We start from the raw sequence: 17,847 nt of genomic DNA, 5'->3' as shown, positions 1-17,847 counted from the left end.
CTTCCGCTTAACGCTTAATTGAGGTAATTTTTTATGGGAATATATGATGTAATTTATAACATATGGTTTAACTTATGTAATATCTTCTTCGAGTTGGCGGATGCGAACTGTGTTGAGATTTGAGTTGGCATCCACTTCCACAACTCGACCTATTGCAGCTTGACCTTGCTCGACATTCCTGGCAATCCTTCGGATCATGATGGGCAGAACCTGATCTGCTGATCCACCTTCGTTTATGTTGTAGAAACTTTTTTATTTTGTTTCCTTTTCTTAAGAACTTTTGTTTCCACCACTACCAATAGTTACTACTAAGTAGTGTGATGGTATGCACTATAGTGGTTAGTGACCAAGTACATCACGAAGGGGCACGCCCTTGGTATACCAGATGACCTTATTGTTTATTATTTTGTTGTTTAGTTCAATAGAAAATCAGATACAGTATACAGATTACGCCATTATTTGACTATTAAATATGGTAGTCATATTTTTTTAATTGCCTAATTGGTTTGGTAATGGATATAAAATTTGAAAACGCCATCGATTTTTAATTGGTTTGGCCTGTTACTGTTAATGTCGCATGTGTTTCTTCACGTGTATGATGTTGTTGATTCAATGTTATGATTTCCGAATATAAAAGATATTTTACTTTAAAATATATAATTGTTGTTTACCTGTTTTGTATAAAATTGAATTTGATTGATTTTTACCTTTTCATATGAGTTTCCTTATAAGTTCAAACTAAATCACTAATAGCAACCAAAAACTTTAAATAAGGTTCTTTCATTTTTTACTCAAATTTTATTTTGTTATAGATATTTTTTCATTGATAATCATATTAAACATGTTTCTTCCGTTAAAATCTTCATGTGCTAAAAACAGAAAACAATAAAAAAGAGAGCTAGAAGTTGTTCAATCTAATTTAATAAATGAAGATTTTTTTTACTCTCATTCAATTTGCTAAATGTCATTTTGTGGTTATTTTTATTTAATTAATTTTTTTTCCACATCTCATTTAATGAGTTTTTTTTCTATTTTAATAAATTTCACATAATACTTTAATGTATTAATTACAATAAATATAGTAATAAAGAAATATCAATTTCATTAATAAACTTATCTTCTTATTTTAAAATTCTCAAATTAAAGTTCATTAATTTATTTTGTTTATTTATTTAAATTTAAACGATAAAAAAAATCTATTTTAATAATTTATTATTTTTCTTATTTTCTTGTAAATCCAAAGTTTTCAAATGTTTATACATTTATATATATTTTTTATTTAATCCATATAATATATAAGTCTTACACTTAGTCAATCGATCCTAATATATAAAGATATTTATGCCAAATGACATCTTCTTTTTAATCTTGACACATGTAATTTTCTCATTAATTTAGAATAATTTTGTTTCCCCATGTCATTTTCTTATTTTTTCTATTTTTATTTTATTGCCACATCATTAAAGTAATTAAACCATATTATTATAGCAATTAATTCCAATTGATTATAACCAATTGTTTACTATTATTTATTTAAATGTGTTATTAATGTAATTTTGTTATTAGATAAATACGTGTTTGAATAATATAAAAATTAATTTGAGTTAACTGTATTCCAATACTTAATTTAGTTATGATTGCTTAATGATATCATTTATAAAAAGATTATAAGTATATGACTATGATTCATCTTGGACTTGTAATTTATAAAAATATACTTCATTCATTTTGATTATATATAAAGACATTTTGTTTGAATCAATATAAATTAAACATTTATATAATGTTAGTTGTTTTACTTTAAAAAACTAAAGAATAACTACTCAATCAAGAAACATTAGCATGAGGAAGCTACTTTACTTTAAAAACCAAAGAATAAATATTATATCTAACAATATAAACTCAAGCAAAGAATGATAAAACTTCATATAAGTTTCCAGTTCAACCTACAAAGCGTTAGATCGAATACGTTTGTAGTTTTGAAGGAAATCAATCTGAAAGGTAAAAACCAAACAAATATAAAATAAAATCAAAACTAATAAACAACAATCATACATTTAAAAGTAATATGACTTCATAATCCAAAAACCATGAAAGCAACAAAATTATGGCACATGAATAAATATATTTGACAACCAACCCAAATAATGTCAATGGTGAGTTTGACTTTTATATCCAATTGGTCAAATAAAAAATATGACTTTTATATCGAACAGTAGAACTATGTCAGAATTGCTAGTGGAGAATGTATCTACCTTTTTATTCAAAAACTAAACCAGTAACGATAATAATCCCATACCAAGTTAAGAATCAATAATAAAGTAATGAAGTAAACAACAAAACAATAAATAACCATATAAATGACCTAAATTCAAAATTTAAAGGCTAATGAGTGGCAACTTGCAAATGGGAATTGAAAAGAGACATGTGAAGAAACAAACTTGGTCATTCTTACACTATTGGTTGCATTTTAATTTTTAAGTTACATATTCTATTAAAGGGTAAAACACACCCGATCCTATACATAACCACATTGAACTTGTTCAACGGTCTATATTAATATGTAGTTAAATCGTAAAGTACTGATAATATTTTAAAATGGAATGGAGTACCATCTCTGCACCCTATGGTATATGGTAAGGTGAGGTGGCACTACGGTGGTGTGGTTAACACCCCCCCCCCCCTAACAACTCATTCCCCTGCGCCTTCTTCATTTTTTTACCGTTAGAAACCTTTAACATTTAAATTTGTTTTTCTTTTTCTTCACTATAAATAAACATTTCTTCTATTTTAAACCACACGAAACATCCAAAACCTCTATATTTTCTATGTATCAAATTCAAAATGTCATCATCATCTTCTACTTCGTCGGATACAATCAAAGTTTATTTGGAATGTTATACAAACAACACTCGCTTATCTACAAGAATACAAAGCCAAAAGTTCGCGTTCACAAACTAGAAAAAATTCATTTACAGAGAAATTGTGTAGCTTGACACAATCATGTTCTACACGACTGTTTTGTTGATGATGTTATCTATGCTAAAAAAAATTAGACGTCTGCTCAGGATGAGGAACGATTAATTATTGACAAAACTGCACAAATGGTCCCTGTGGTTTGTCAAAAATTGCCACTTTGGTCCAAAAAAGTTTAGGCTAGCACCAGAGGTCCAAAGTTTTCATTTTGTTGCTTGTTTGGTCCAATCTATTATGATTTTTTTTTCAAAATGACGGATTTACCCCTGTGAATATGATTTTTCTTTTTTTCTTAATTGTTTTTCTGATTTAAAAAAAATAAAATTAAAATTAAATCTCTCTCTCTCTCTCTCTCTGTTCTCTTTCTCCACCTCTCTCTCTCATCTCTTTCTTTCTTTCTTTCTTTCTTTCTTTCTCTCTCTCTCTCTCTCTCTCTCTCTCTCTCTCTCGATTTTATAAAATCAAAATCAATTTTACCATGAATTGATACTGAATCTTCATGTAGAACAAATAGGGAAAACCATACAAAGAAAAAACCCAGAAGAAACTCTTAGCTCCCACCTCCATCGGGGTCCTCCTGCTCCGCCACCCATTTTCTCGTTGAAACCCACCTCCAACGCCAATATCATTTTAGCAGCGACATCAATCTTCGCCGCCATCTCCCTCATTCTTCAACTTATCTCCTCACTGGTTTGTGTTTGTTATTAACAGGGAAGCAGAGTAAGAAAGGTGATAGATCTGATCGACTTCAAGTAGCAAGGGCTCAAAAACATCGTGTCAAATTATCTCAAATCTTGGGTTCTAAAGCACCCAGCTATCGACGGAAACAGAGATGGGTGGTGGTGTTCGTTGGAATATGAAGAGAGGAAGAAGATGATGATGTTCATGAGGAAGAAGACGGGTGCACTCCAGGTGCTCGACCTTATGTCTAGCTTAGTCTTCGGTCCAATTCCTCCATTAATTGGCTCACTAAATCAACTCAATCTTCTACAGCAGCACATAGACGAAGTATACAGTTAGTTGTAGATAGTTGGTGAACTTAGTACCCAGCATAGTAAGTGAAGATTCGTTCAAGTTATAGGGCGAGTGTCGAATCACAGCAGCACCTAGCCGGAGAATCATGTGTCGGGGAACAGTGACAGTCTGATTTCCAGACCGCAGGGTTGAACGGAGCCATGGTGTTCGGCTTTCGGTTTGTGACTGATATAGGAATCGGTGGTTCAATTGGTATTTGGGAGTCGAAGAAAAAAGGAGTGACGAGAAGGAAGATCGAAGAAAGAGATAGAGGAGAGAGGAGAGAGAAAGAAATAGAGAGAGAGAGAGAGAGGAGAGAGGGAGAGAGAGAGAGAGATTTAATTTTAATTTTAATTTTTTTTAAATCTGAAAATCAGAAAAACAATTAAGAAAAAAAGAAAAATCATATTCACAGGGGTAAATCCGTCATTTTGAAAAAAATCATAATAGATTGGACCAAACAAGCAACAAAATGAAAACTTTGGACCTGTGGTGCTAGCCCAAACTTTTTTGGACCAAAGTGGCAATTTTTGACAAACCACAGGGACCATTTGTGCAGTTTTGTCTTAATTATTCATACGCATAGTTGATGATATGAGGAATCGTTTTCCATATTTTCAATTGAAATGGGATGCGAGAGGCAGACAAGGCTTCTCTCAATTTCAAAAATGTACATCGATAATTCGTCAATTAGCATTCAAAATGGGAATGGACTCATGAGATGAGTATTTGAGGATGTTAGAACGAAAGACACAAGAATGCCATTACAAGTTTGCTAAAGTGGTGATTATCCTCTACCGCAACCGATATTTGCACAAACGTACATCAGCAACGTTAACCAATTGTATACGACACATGAAAAAAACATGGGTTTTCTAAAATACTTGATAGTCTGTGGATTGTATGCATTGGGAGTGGGCAATGTGGCCTACAATTAGGAATGGCAATGGGGCGGGTTTGGGGCGGGGCGTGGATTCCCAAACCCACCCCGATAACTTTCGGGTATCTTATCGGGGCGCCCCATTGGGTTTCGGGTTTCCCCGTCGGGTTTTCTGCTATCTTATCGGGTTTACAACAACTGATAACGAAATCTTTATTCTCTTTTAGGGTACCCCAATGTCTTATAAAATATACATGTTCTAGCAACTCTTTTAAATTAAAAACATGATGCATCACTTTAATAAAATAAATTGGACGTTATATAAAAAATTATTTGATTTAAGTTTTGTTTAATACGTCAAAACACATAAAAATGATCATTAACACCAGATTGTTAATAACTAAAAAAATTGTCCACGATAAATATTTTATATTTGAATGTGTACAATTAAAAACAAAATTTTTTGAACATATATATATATATATATATATATATATATATATATATATATATATATATATATATATATATATATATATATATATATATATATAATCGGGGCGGGGCGGGGCGGGGCAAGGATAACCCACTCCCTGCCCCGAACACGATAAAAAAACCCGATAACGACCCGTTACCCGACCCGAAATGATCGGGTTTCGGGTTTCCCCGTCGGGTTCAGGTTTTTTTGCCATCCCTACCTACAATACGTGGCGCAATCAATTCATGCGAAGTGATCAGAAACAACCGATGGTAATTTTAGAAGCAGTGGCATTAAATGATCTTTAGATTTTACATATATTTTTTGGTTCATCGGGTGCCCATAACGAAATCAATGTTCTAAACTAATTGTCGATATTCAACGACACCTACATTAGAAAATCTTATGATGTGTTATTTCAAGTGAATGGAACATCATACAAACATGGATACTATCTTATTGATGAGATATATCCAAAGTTAGCTATATTTGTGAAATCATTCTTATATCCAAACGACGAAAAACAATTAATGTTTAAGACAGTCCAAGAATCAGCTAGGAATGATATCAAACGAGCTTTTTGTATTCTAAAGAGACGTTGACAGGTCCTCAACGTCCTGACAAGGTCATACAAGCATTCAAGAATACATAGCATGATATATTCATGCATCATATTGCATAATATGATTTTAGAAGATAAAGAAAAAACGATTTGTCACAACAATGAATATGAAATTTTACCAATATTCGAAGAAGTGGATATTGGTAAGACGAAATACATGGCGAACGGAAGGGAAATATATGAACACGTTGGACATCACAACATTTGCATTGATCTGGTGGAACATAATTTCAATACTCATCTAAATCACGATGCTTTATGTGTTTCTAATTATATAGTGTCTTATGTTTATATAGGTGACATTAAGCCATTGTAAAGTACAAGAGGAGATTTTAAGGTGAGTAGATGGTTTTTCTAAGAAAAGATCCACTAAAAGTAATTCTTTTACTAAATTTTGTTACATAGTCTGTTGTTTACTATATCATATGTACTAGTACTTGTGATATGTTGTGCTAATTTATGTTACTTTTACTATATTATGGTGTGTGCGTGCCTGTGTGGTGTTTTGTAGTCTAGTTCATATACATTGTTGTGATATGAAGTGTTGTGATGTCTAGTGGATATACTATGTTGATATATGAAGTGAGGTTATTTGTTTCATACTATGTTGTTTTGCCGAGCTATATGTATTGTTATTGTAACTATGACATAGGATCATTTCAAATCAACTTGCTAAGAGTAGACATGTTAGGTCATGATAGACTCCAAATCGTGATAATCAATTGTACATGGCCTATAAGTTTATCAGTTTTAAAATTTACTACTATTATGTTTTAATCGTGTTTAATGATTATAAGTGTAATGTTTTTTTTCTTTCAAATCCAGCCTAACTTGCAGAATGTCATCATAATCAAGTAATTGAAAACATTAAAACGAGACTTGATTGATGTTTTCATCTTATAAGTGAAAGAGAATCTTCAACAAGATCAAAAGATAAATAAAGAAAAAAAAAACTATTACTTTAAATCACAAAACAATGTGCAAATATCAAGCAAACAATCTTATTTGTTTTTCATAATCTGGGTCAATTATACAAGTCGCAAAGGAGAAATAAATGAAAATTGCATGCAAGAAAAGTGAAGTGAGAACATTTATCACAAAGTCACAAGACCTGAATCAGTATCGATGGACAGATACAGTCACCTGCAAAGAACTGTTTGGTGTTGTTAGATGGGTGAAATGACTAAAATGCCCAGAAAACAACCAACATACATGCAAAAGTAGAATACTATATCAGATAACAAAATAGTTAAATGGCTAAATCGATAAAACAGTGAAAAAACAGATACATTTTGCTTTTCCATAATTTTCCCTAATATCACAAAGATGGTTTTTAATGATTTAATCACTACAGAAATTAGTAATGTGGAAGAATCGAAAAGATGATGAAAGTGTGTTGTGATTTCAGTTTTTAAAAATCACATTTTTCAGCAAAACCACCTAAGGAAGATATTTAACAAACATCAAATAACATGAAGACAATTCACCAATTGAGAAAGTTATACAGATACTAACATATCAGGATCAGTGTTTATTCAGTTAATGGTGAATATGATCAATACCTCAAGTTTCTAAGCAGGAATCATTCCAGCTTTTCGTGCATATGCAAAGATTCCACCAGCTTCGATCACAGGTCCAGCATCACCAATCGGCTTCAATTTATACTCTTTCCCTGTTGTATGATTAATCAGAAGGCTTTGTGCAAGCTCAATCGTCACCGTATCTCCAGTTTTGCACTCTTCACAAATCCTACCCTCTGATTCCAATGGGTAAACCTCTCCTGTTGCAACCGAATTCCTAAAAAATATCCTCGCGTATGATTCCGCCACCACCGCTGCTACTCCAGCGGCCCCCAGAGCCACCGGAGCGTGTTCTCGCGAGGAGCCGCAACCGAAGTTATCTCCACCGATGATGATCGAATATTTCGACTGGTACTCCCCAGGCTCAACGAATCGAGTCTCGTACGACGCCGGGAGTCCGATGAGAGCGTAAGATCCTAGCTTCTTGTATTCATCAGGTTTTGATGGGACCAGGGTTAGGTACTCAGCGGGGATGATTTGGTCGGTGTCGATGTTGTCTCCGACGACATAGCACAGGCCGTGAAATGAGGTGGCGGAACCGGATGAAGATGAATCAGATGTCGCCGCAGCGACGATGGATGTATGGCGTGTTACCGGTGAGGTAGAAGCCAGGATAGATTGGGAAATTAGGGATTTGAATGAGCGTTGTTTTCTGGAATTCGAGAAACTGAAGGTGGAGACAGAAACAGACGCTTGGTGGTGGTGACCATGGGGTAAGGAAGAGGCAAACGTGGTGGGGTTAGCAAGAGACGCTGCGGCCGCCATTGTTGCTTGTGTGGTGGTAGGTGGAGGAAGAAGACGCCGGTAGAACAGACGACCGAATTTACAAGCTTAGAAATGGATTACAGCGCCGCCTGCCAGCTTGAGTGCTTGGTCAGTGGTTGACAAAATGTAATGGGCCGGGCTTAATTATTTTGGGCCTTTGTAGAGGAAAGATATTTTTGTTTCTATATTTAAAAAACCATTTTTTTTTCTCTTTTGGACTGATTAAAAAGTCAAATCACAAACCAATTTGGTTTTGACAACTTATTATTATTATCATTTATAAGGGTGCGAAATTTAATCACTTTGATCCTCATAACTAGAATTAAATACACTAAATACTCCAGAATTTTTTTGCAACTAGGCTTGACAATGAAGCGGGTTTTGACCCTGATCCGATCCATACCCTTAACAATTATATGGGTTTGGAACGTAATTTTTGATCCATTTACACGTTAACGACCCGTACCCGCTAACCCTTTTATTAAAAGGGTCGGGTATGGATCATCACCGATCTGCTCCATTTATAACCCGCCCCATATAAGATTTAGAAATATAAATTTATATTTTATATTGCCTAAAGTTTACATTAAATTCCAATCGGAAGTTCTAAGAGAAAAGCCCAAAGACTAAATGAGTTTTACATAGGACTCGAGAACTCAACTTCTAGACTTCCAGTATTCTCCTAAGAGTCTGGATTTCATTTCATTTATATTTCATCATGCCATCACCAATTTCATTTATAAATCAATAAGGTCATTTATCAACCGGAAGAAAGTTTGTAATTGCTATTCTCTATCAATGCAATCGACGGTCAAAAACCAATCGGAAGAAACTAAAATAATGATTTTAATTCCAATAGAAAGTCCTCGAGTACATAATGTGTTTTCTAAATCAAAACTTAGTTTTATTTAATAAATGTGATTATTCAAAAAACCTGCGGGTTATGGGGCGAGTTTGGATATTTGTTGATTCAGTGGATAAGGTATGGGTTTGATTACTCAAAACCCTACGGGTTACAGAGCGGGTTTGGATCGGATTTTGAAATTTGTTAAAAGGGTTTGGATCAAGGTCGATTCGCTCCAAACCCGCCCCATTGTCAGGTCTATTTGCAACTTTCAGTTGCGATAATAATGTTTTGAACACATCCAAACACCCTTTTAAGTTAGAAGTCTTATGAAAACAAACAGTTGCGAATCGTCAAGTCAAGTACAACACAATGCAACAATAAGTGATAAGAAATATTTTTTAGAAAAAATAAACAACACCTAAGAAGCTATTTAGAATAGAATGAGGGTGTGACAATCCTTACCACCCCACACACTTAAGACTATTACGAAACAATATATATATATATATATATATATATATATATATATATATATATGTATGAACCAATAGTATATGTATTGCACATAGTACAAGTTACCAAAACAATATCATGTGAATTTAGCAATATATCTTTGAAGTTGGTATAAGGATGTAATGAGAAGAAAGAGTGGACGTTGATGTGGAAGAGATATCTTGTTATAGTTTTGGAGGAAGGTGAAAAATGACACCCTACCCTTGGGGTGAAAGGTATGTAAACGGGGTGGGGAAACATGGCTGATGTCTGATGTGGCCATGCTGCACCGGGCACAATGTCATGCTCTTAATATGAGACAATCTCACACCACATTGGTGTGGATGTACCAAAAAGAGATGAGATTCTTGCCTATAAATATCCATTACATCTTACTCATTTTCATACCATTCTCGCACCTCACTGATACAACTAATTTTTCAAGGGTTTTTATGTTTTAATTTTTATATTTAAAATAACCTTATGAATACCCATTACATTTTATTCAGTTTCAAACCACTCTCACAACTATCTATACCCTTCTCATTTTCCACATCTACAATTGTGGAATGGATTAAAGATCGTCTAGTTTAGACAGGTTAGCCGTCATTATCTATGAGTATGTGAGAGGGCATTATTCACCTTTTATCAACAATGGCTCAAGTTATTCTTATTTTTTGATTACCCAAACAAGGATCAATCATATACTATATTTAGTTAAATCAATTCAGTAAAGTTCTACGTCTATATGTACTGTTAGTTATTTTCATAATCAAAACATAACATGCGGAAGCATAATTTTGGATATTTAATCTCAAATTTGATTAAAAGAAAACTTAAACATAAAAGAATGATTACATACCTTGTTCCATTGAGATTTTCGGATCTAGAGACTAGGAAGAACTTTCCACTTGATCTCAAGAACTCTCTCTAAAATCCTTCAGCAAACCCTAAATGAATTTACATGTGTATTTTTGTCTGTCTTGATCTGCTCCTCATCACATATATTTATAGCTGGGGATAAACCATAATATGAGAGTTGGAAGGGATCTTGATGATCTTGAGTCAAACCGGGAACCCCACAATGTAAGTAAATATTCTATAAATCGGTCCATCAACAATTTATATTTTTACCATAGTAAATGAATTTAATAATATATCGTACATATTTATGAAGTGGTCCCATAATTATTCAGCTATCTCCCACTGGATCACGAATATATAAGTGTACGTATAACTGTATAAGCGCTTTAATGAATGTTATTATAACATTGATACCCTTAAACAATCTTGTCCACTAATCATAATAGTATAGGATCAAAGAGGCATTCATTACAATTTACGTAGCTAATCCTATCAATGGTCACATATACATATATAACTAACGACATAGACTAAACATGATGTGTGGTTTTAAAATCTAAATCGGTTTCCAATGAGTTCCTCTTTAAATTGAAGTGAGATCAAACTTCAAATAAGTGCAACTAATAATGGAGTTAATTGAATTCTTAATTATGTACATAAAAACATAATTGATCTTAAACAAAACATAAAGCACCAAAAAACTCCCACTAAAACCAAATATCACACCAACATGTTTAGTATGCTCATGAAAGACCTAGGGAGGTAATCCCTTTATGAGTGGATACTCTTTCATGGAGTTTGTTCATATGTGTTATATATATTTCTATTTTGCACTATTGTGTTAATAGAAGGAAACTTGATGTCAATATGCTTTGACTTAATAGAACTTCTGTTGTTGGAATATAACATTGTTGACTTATTATCACAACTTTAGTGGTCTTTCAATACCAATAATGTGTAGCCTCGTGACAAATTTCCGCAACCATATTCCATGCTACAAATTATGCTGCCATTATGGAAGAAGCTACCGAAGTCTATTCCATGAAATGGTTTATAATGCTAAAATGTAAAAGTATCCTGATATGGATCAGTAACCATTTTGGCATCTAATAAAATCAAATTCTTAATAAAAATGATTTCCAAAACATCTGAATTTCCTATAGTTAAGCATATAGACTTTTGTTATATATAGATATCTCAAATCCATTTGGTTGCTTTCTTATGATCCAAACTTGAGTTGCATATATATCTACCCAAAATCAAAAAGATAAATTTACTCCCACTTAATCTATGATACACAAAATCATCTATTGTATTTACCTCAAAACCAAAAGAGATAAAAAAAAAATTTGATGAAAAATGTGGTGCCACGCATATGATATCCAAAGTTGAGGTTGTATAGTTTGTGTATTCTGAATAGGAGATTGAATAACATTGTCGATCACTTTTCCATAATTTGCATACTAACGAAAGCAATAATAGGAATCAAGATTGATTCCTCCTTAAAGACAATGTTTTAACCTTGTTTCTCCCCAAAACTCAACATCCTCAAAGAATGTTGCTCTATCCAAAAATGCAAAGTCAATACCCATACAATTTAAAACTAACGTAATGCCCTCATTCCATTCCTTAAAATTAATCTCAATGAGTACATAACTAATAAATGTGATCAATGTTAACAAATATAATACCATAATTCAAACATAAGTTAATCTATTTTTATGCTCATTAATCCATAAACAATAATCAATAAATTCAATTTATGACATCTTTATAAGGTATAACACAACATTAATATCAAGTCTTTGAACAATAATACTAACTTGCAAGAGATATACTTGTTTTAGAGATAAACATTGACGATAAATCATGTCAATTAACAAGCCCCTCTTTGGATTGACTTATTAATTACATGAAACAAAAAAAAAATCACCACATGTTTATCACCACATATATGTTTATTCGGTTAAATATCCGTCTACCTTCGGATCGGCTAATACCCGCATTAATAAACACATAAACTATAAATTTTAATAATAAGAATTGACAATATATCATGTCAATTAATAAGCCCCTTTTTGGATTGACTTATTAACGACATGTAACCTAAAAATTGTTGTATATTTATAATCAAACATGTGTTTATTCGGCCAAATATTAACTTGCATTTGGGTCGATTAATATACGCATTAATAAACACAAAAACCATAAAATATAATAATAAACATTAACAATAAATCATGCCAATTAATAAACCTCTCTTTGGATTGACTTATTAGTGACATGTAGCCTTAAAAATGGTTTCATGTTTATTATTATATATGTGTTCATTCAGCCAAATATCAACCTACCTTTGGGTGGATTGATATCCGCATTAATAAACACATAAATCAAAATATAAATTTTTATAATTGAATTTATTGACAACCTTAAAAATAATTTAAATAGGCGACAAGTTGAATAAATCAACAAGATACGTCTCTTCAAACAATGGTTTATAATTTAAATCAATCTCTAAAACTACGAGATAAAAATTTAGATGTAAGCAAATTGTACACAAAATGTCAAGATGTGTTGACATAGGTCGATGTTATAATTTTTTTTTACAACCAGATGTGTTTAAAAATCCATGGACTAATCCATATCAACAATGAATAATAAATTAAATATATGCACAAAAATGCATCTTAAAGACATGGATTAGTCTTATGCCGCAAACATTATCGCAAATTATTTTAATTTGCATTAAAACACCTTGTTAGTTCATAAAATTTTATTGTATGAACCTTATGAAGAATAAATGGAAACAAAATTTGCTAATGCCATAAAAAATATGACTAATCGGCCATAATATATATGGATTTCATTGATTTACATATGAGGATAATTAAAGGCCAAGATGTTACTTTAGTTTAAATAGAGTATATGACCAAATATGTACATAAGTACATATACATGTCCCAAAAAATGGAATAAATATACATTTGATTACTGTCTTGAAAAAAAAAACCCAAAAAAATTGTCAAATCCAAATATTGTGGTCACGTTGAGACAATTTGCAGCTTAAAATGTCATTTAAAAAAATGACTTGGACATCTTTTACCTAAATATATTGTAACATAATACAATGAAATGTCAAACTTTTAGTATTCAGCATCACAGTGACTAATACATGATACATGCATATCTAAAGTTCCAAAAAATAGAACAAAATAAATATACATGCTGTCACTGTCCAAAAATATATATAAGGATGATTTCCTTCTTCTAAAAAAGATTTGACAAAATCAATATATAATATATAATATTTGAATTACCCTTAAGAAGTTAAAACCTTAAAAAATTAATACGTAGGTTAAGATCCAATTGAAGAATCAAAAGGTTTACAAAGAGATGTAATTTTTATATAAAATGTATTTTTTTTAAATCAACCCGAATCACATACATATGCAAAAGCGAAGTACATACACAAATCATAATATTATAAGGAAGAGTTAAGAAAGAATATGCCAACAACAATATGAAGAGTAAAATAACATATATCATGCATGTATGTTTTAGTTTGAAGACCAAAAGAACTAAAACCAATCCAAGTTTCTAATAACAGATTCAAGTAGGCTCTTATACCAATTGTTAGTTATTTTCTTAACCAAAACATAAAACCTGGAAGCATAATTTTGGATCTTTAATCTCGAATCTGATTAAAAGAAAACTTAAACATGAAAGAATGATTACATACCTTGTTCCATTGAGATTCTCGGATCTAGAGACTAGGAAGAGTTTTCCAGTTCATCTCAAAAACTCTTTCTAAAATCCCTCAACAAACCCTAAACGAATTTACATGTGTATTTTCGTGTGTATTGATCTGCTCCTCATCACATATATTTATAGATGGAGATAAACCCTAATGTGAGAGATGAAAGGGATCTTGAGTATCTTGAGTCAAACCGGAAACACAACCCACAAGTTAAGTAAATATTCTATAAATCGGTCCATCAATAATTTATACTCTTACCATAATAACTGGATTTAATAATATATCGTGCATATTTATGAAGTGGTCTCATAATTATTCAACATGTACTCTTCTTATCGTGGTTCTAAATATATTTATTTCGGGTTCTCGTTTTGATCACAAAACAAAAACCGTATCAATTTTCTTTTACCTTTTCAAATTCGTAAAATAATCGTATGTGTATATTTTTACATTTAACCCAAACTCAAGTATCTAATCCTTTTGAGACCAAACCATCAACCATTGTTTCTTACTTTTGGTTTCGGTTTAGTTCCCAACGTCCAATCCATACACACACCCTTGTTTGAAAATATTAATACAAGCACAATGAACATGATTATAATTAAATTGATCAAAATACATGCCATTTCTTTGAGTAGCATACACATGATAATTTTTGAAGCTCCCAATGTTCTTTTGACAATAAATAATCAAAAATAAATCAACATCAAATTATCATGTCATAACTTCCTTAATACTCACAAATCTTCCCAACTCAATCGAAAGCTGTGCTGCAACACCAATAGCCACCGCGATCAACCCATCATGCAGATCAACCGCCACGGTTTTCTTCCCTTGGGTCTTGACCGTAGCCAAAAAGTTCAAGTGTTCCAAGTAACTTGAACCATGGTGCAACCCATCATATCTAAAAAAACAAATTATCCATAAATCAAAAAAAAAAAAAAAACATATAAATAGTTTAAAAAATTGATAAGAAAATATAAATTAATAAATTAATAAACGTACTTGATTCTATCATCTTCAACTCTCATGGTTCTTACACCTTCTCTACCTTCAACTCGCACACCATATCGAAGAAGATTCTCAGGAACAAATGCTTCGCCCTGAAAATTTAACAACCAAAAAAACATTTCAATCTTTAAGATCTTCCTTATTAAGGCATCACATTTTGAAAAATCTACCAATTATAGCATTGCACTTTTAGTATTTTTTTTTTTTTTTTCATTTTGACTTTAACGTTGACTTAATGAAATTGATCCAAAAGATTTCAAAATTTGTTGTATATAATACCTTTCCTATTTCACCAACAACCGAAATTTCTTGTTCGTTTTTACTTCCTTCTGCAAACATACAAAGATCAAGCATCCCTCTTGCCCCATTATCAAATTCAACAATAACATATGCATTATCGATAATATCAGGCACCTGAAATCACAAAAAAAAAAACATAAATAGATGTCGATTCGAAGGTAAATATTAGGGATTTTGACCTTGGAAGTCAAACTTTTCACAAATAGCATATCAAGAACACAATACCTTCCCATCATAGACTTCATCTTTATGATTAACATCAATGGCTCCAGAAGCCATTACACGAACTGGATTTGCACCAACAAAAAGCCTCATAAGATCAAAAAAATGGCAGCATTTTTCAACCATAGTACCTCCACTGTTACAGTTAAATCTATTCCAGTTATCCACCTATAAAAAAAAAAGGTAAAAACACATTGGTGATCAAGAACATTAATCTTTACAAGAAACCTAAAACAAACAAACACAATTACCTTAACTAAAAACGGAAACCGATGTTCCCTAATGGAAACCATTCTAATATTTCCCAATCTTCCACCATTAACAATCTCCATCAATTTAGCTACAGGTGGCATGTATCTGTACTCCAATCCAACTTGCACCAACATATCTGGTCTCTTTTTTGCAGCTTCTATCACCTAAAATTTATTAATTCAAGTTCAAGCAAGAATAAGTTATAAGTAAATAACCAATCATAATCTTTCTTTTGGTCCTGTTTGAATTTATGAGGAAGGGTATTTACGGAAATTACCTGTCTACAATCTTGTACAGTTGTGCACAATGGCTTCTCAACTAATACATGATGACTTTTTGGGTGGTTGAGAATGTCCATCAAGATTTCATAATGAGTCATGTTTGGAGTTGAAACAACTAAAACATCACATAGCCCACTCTCTAGAAGTTCTTTATGTCCTGAAAATACCTGTTACAACAATCTAGGTATTAAAATTCGTGAATTAAATTACAGGTTTATATTTTGAAAGCAATACTATATCCGATTCACCACCTAAAAATGAAAAGTTTTACACTTTTCACAGGACCCACCAAATTTGTTGTCACCAGTGATTCATGAACATTTTAGTGGTGAATCAAATTTCATTAGATACCAAATAAATCTCCAATTTATACCTTCTAAAAATGAAAATGTTTTACACTTTTCATAGGAGCGATACTAAATTTGTTATCAATTCTTGAAAGAACGAGAATATGTCTCAATGATTCCTGAACAGAGTTGATTCAGATCTTATAGCATCATATATATGTATGCAAATAGTTTTCCAATTAATCGAGATATCTGACAATTTTTATGTAAAATGAAAAATTTTAAATAATGAGTCAGTTTGTAAAATTAAAAAAAATCAGTTTGTAAAATTTTAGTTCGTCGTAACAGTATATGCATGCAGGATGCAGCGATGAATGGATGAAACTGATGTAGGTGTTTGTTGAATTGCAGCAGTAGGGAGTTGTACATGTATGCATATACCACACATCTATTCATACGTATTTCTGCAATATGGAGTTGTACCTTGAGTGGCCAGCCAAAGGACTCGGCAAATTCCGTCGAAATCTGTTGAGAAGCGAGGTTTGGATCGGCGACACAAACGACGGCGACGCCTTCGCCCCGGAGATGGTACAGATTACAGAGATGCTCTCTCCCCATCATTCCTACACCGATGATTCCATACTTCACCATTTTCTCTCCCATTTTTCACCTGATTTATTTCAAACTCGATCAACGCGAAACCAAATTCAGCTGTGGTAATTGCGATTACTTGTTTTGTATTTGTGAATTTTTATTTCACGTCGTTATTGTTGCCTGCATTGATCACAATTTATAATAATACAAAGAGACGAAGGAATAATGCTTTAGGATCAGGACGAAGATTCTAGGAGTAGTGTTAAATTCATAGACTATTGCATTTAATCTACGAATCATAAAGAAGGAAGAAGATTGTGGAAATTGAAAAGGGAGGTAACGACGATACAAGGAAAATGCACAAAGTACAATATGCGGGTTAGGTCCATATGAGAAAAATCCTATCAGTCAAACATTTTATTTATAAAGCTAACAAGATAAAAAAAAATAAAAAAAATAAAAAATCATATGAAGCAACAACTATTTATTTTTGGTTTTTAATTTTTAGTGTTTATTTAAAAAAAAAATTAATGTAGTAAAATTTATAATATTTTGTCATCTATAAACAAATATATAGATATATGCCAAAAACAAAGTTCATATTTTTTATTTTTGGAAAAACATT

General features: G+C 32.1%; 3 protein-coding genes across 4 annotated transcripts in view; all 3 read right to left on the bottom strand.

Annotated features, from left to right (window-relative positions):
• The window catches only part of LOC145002998 (uncharacterized), an 8,491-nt gene extending 4,856 nt beyond the window's left edge, over positions 1-3,635 (bottom strand). The window contains exon 1 of the mRNA XM_078962165.1: positions 3,498-3,635. Within this exon, the coding sequence (XP_078818291.1) occupies positions 3,498-3,635 (138 nt within the window). The remainder of the gene's footprint in view (positions 1-3,497) is intronic.
• Positions 3,636-6,949: 3,314 nt separating this feature from the next.
• On the bottom strand, positions 6,950-8,444 carry LOC145001125 (3-isopropylmalate dehydratase small subunit 1-like). Of its 2 annotated transcripts, none has more exons than XM_078960472.1 (2): positions 7,533-8,444; positions 6,950-7,113 (listed from the first exon to the last, which is right to left on the bottom strand). In XM_078960472.1, exon 1 carries the CDS (start codon positions 8,313-8,315, stop codon positions 7,542-7,544), a length of 774 nt encoding a protein of 257 aa, XP_078816598.1. In that variant the 5' UTR covers positions 8,316-8,444; the 3' UTR covers positions 6,950-7,113; positions 7,533-7,541. The 2 variants fall into 2 exon arrangements, with proteins under 2 accessions (XP_078816598.1, XP_078816596.1); XM_078960470.1 differs by having other exon boundaries at positions 6,950-7,123; positions 7,533-8,443.
• A 6,406-nt stretch (positions 8,445-14,850) lies between these two features.
• On the bottom strand, positions 14,851-17,616 carry LOC145001303 (Oxidoreductase family protein). The gene is made up of 7 exons (XM_078960674.1): positions 17,112-17,616; positions 16,338-16,508; positions 16,060-16,224; positions 15,812-15,976; positions 15,566-15,700; positions 15,281-15,378; positions 14,851-15,179 (listed from the first exon to the last, which is right to left on the bottom strand). The coding sequence occupies exons 1-7, from the start codon at positions 17,289-17,291 to the stop codon at positions 14,990-14,992; spliced, it is 1,104 nt and encodes a 367-aa protein (XP_078816800.1). The 5' UTR covers positions 17,292-17,616; the 3' UTR covers positions 14,851-14,989.
• Positions 17,617-17,847: the final 231 nt, after the last annotated feature.

The sequence above is a fragment of the Lactuca saligna genome, chromosome 6, assembly GCF_052625555.1.
Source record: "Lactuca saligna cultivar CGN05327 chromosome 6, ASM5262555v1, whole genome shotgun sequence".
NCBI classification, from domain to species: domain Eukaryota; kingdom Viridiplantae; phylum Streptophyta; class Magnoliopsida; order Asterales; family Asteraceae; genus Lactuca; species Lactuca saligna.
Note: the sequence above shows the minus strand (reverse complement) of the source record. Positions and strands in the feature narration are given on the sequence as shown.

Coding starts and splice junctions, on each gene's coding strand:
- LOC145001125 (XM_078960472.1), bottom strand. CDS start 8,315: ATGGCGGCCGCAGCGTCTCTTGCTAACCCCACCACGTTTGCCTCTTCC.
- LOC145001303 (XM_078960674.1), bottom strand. CDS start 17,291: ATGGGAGAGAAAATGGTGAAGTATGGAATCATCGGTGTAGGAATGATG. Junction 16,225..16,337: donor CTGTACAAGATTGTAGACAG/GTAATTTCCGTA, acceptor AATAAATTTTAG/GTGATAGAAGCTGCAAAAAA. Junction 15,977..16,059: donor GGTTTCCGTTTTTAGTTAAG/GTAATTGTGTTT, acceptor TTTTTTTTATAG/GTGGATAACTGGAATAGATT.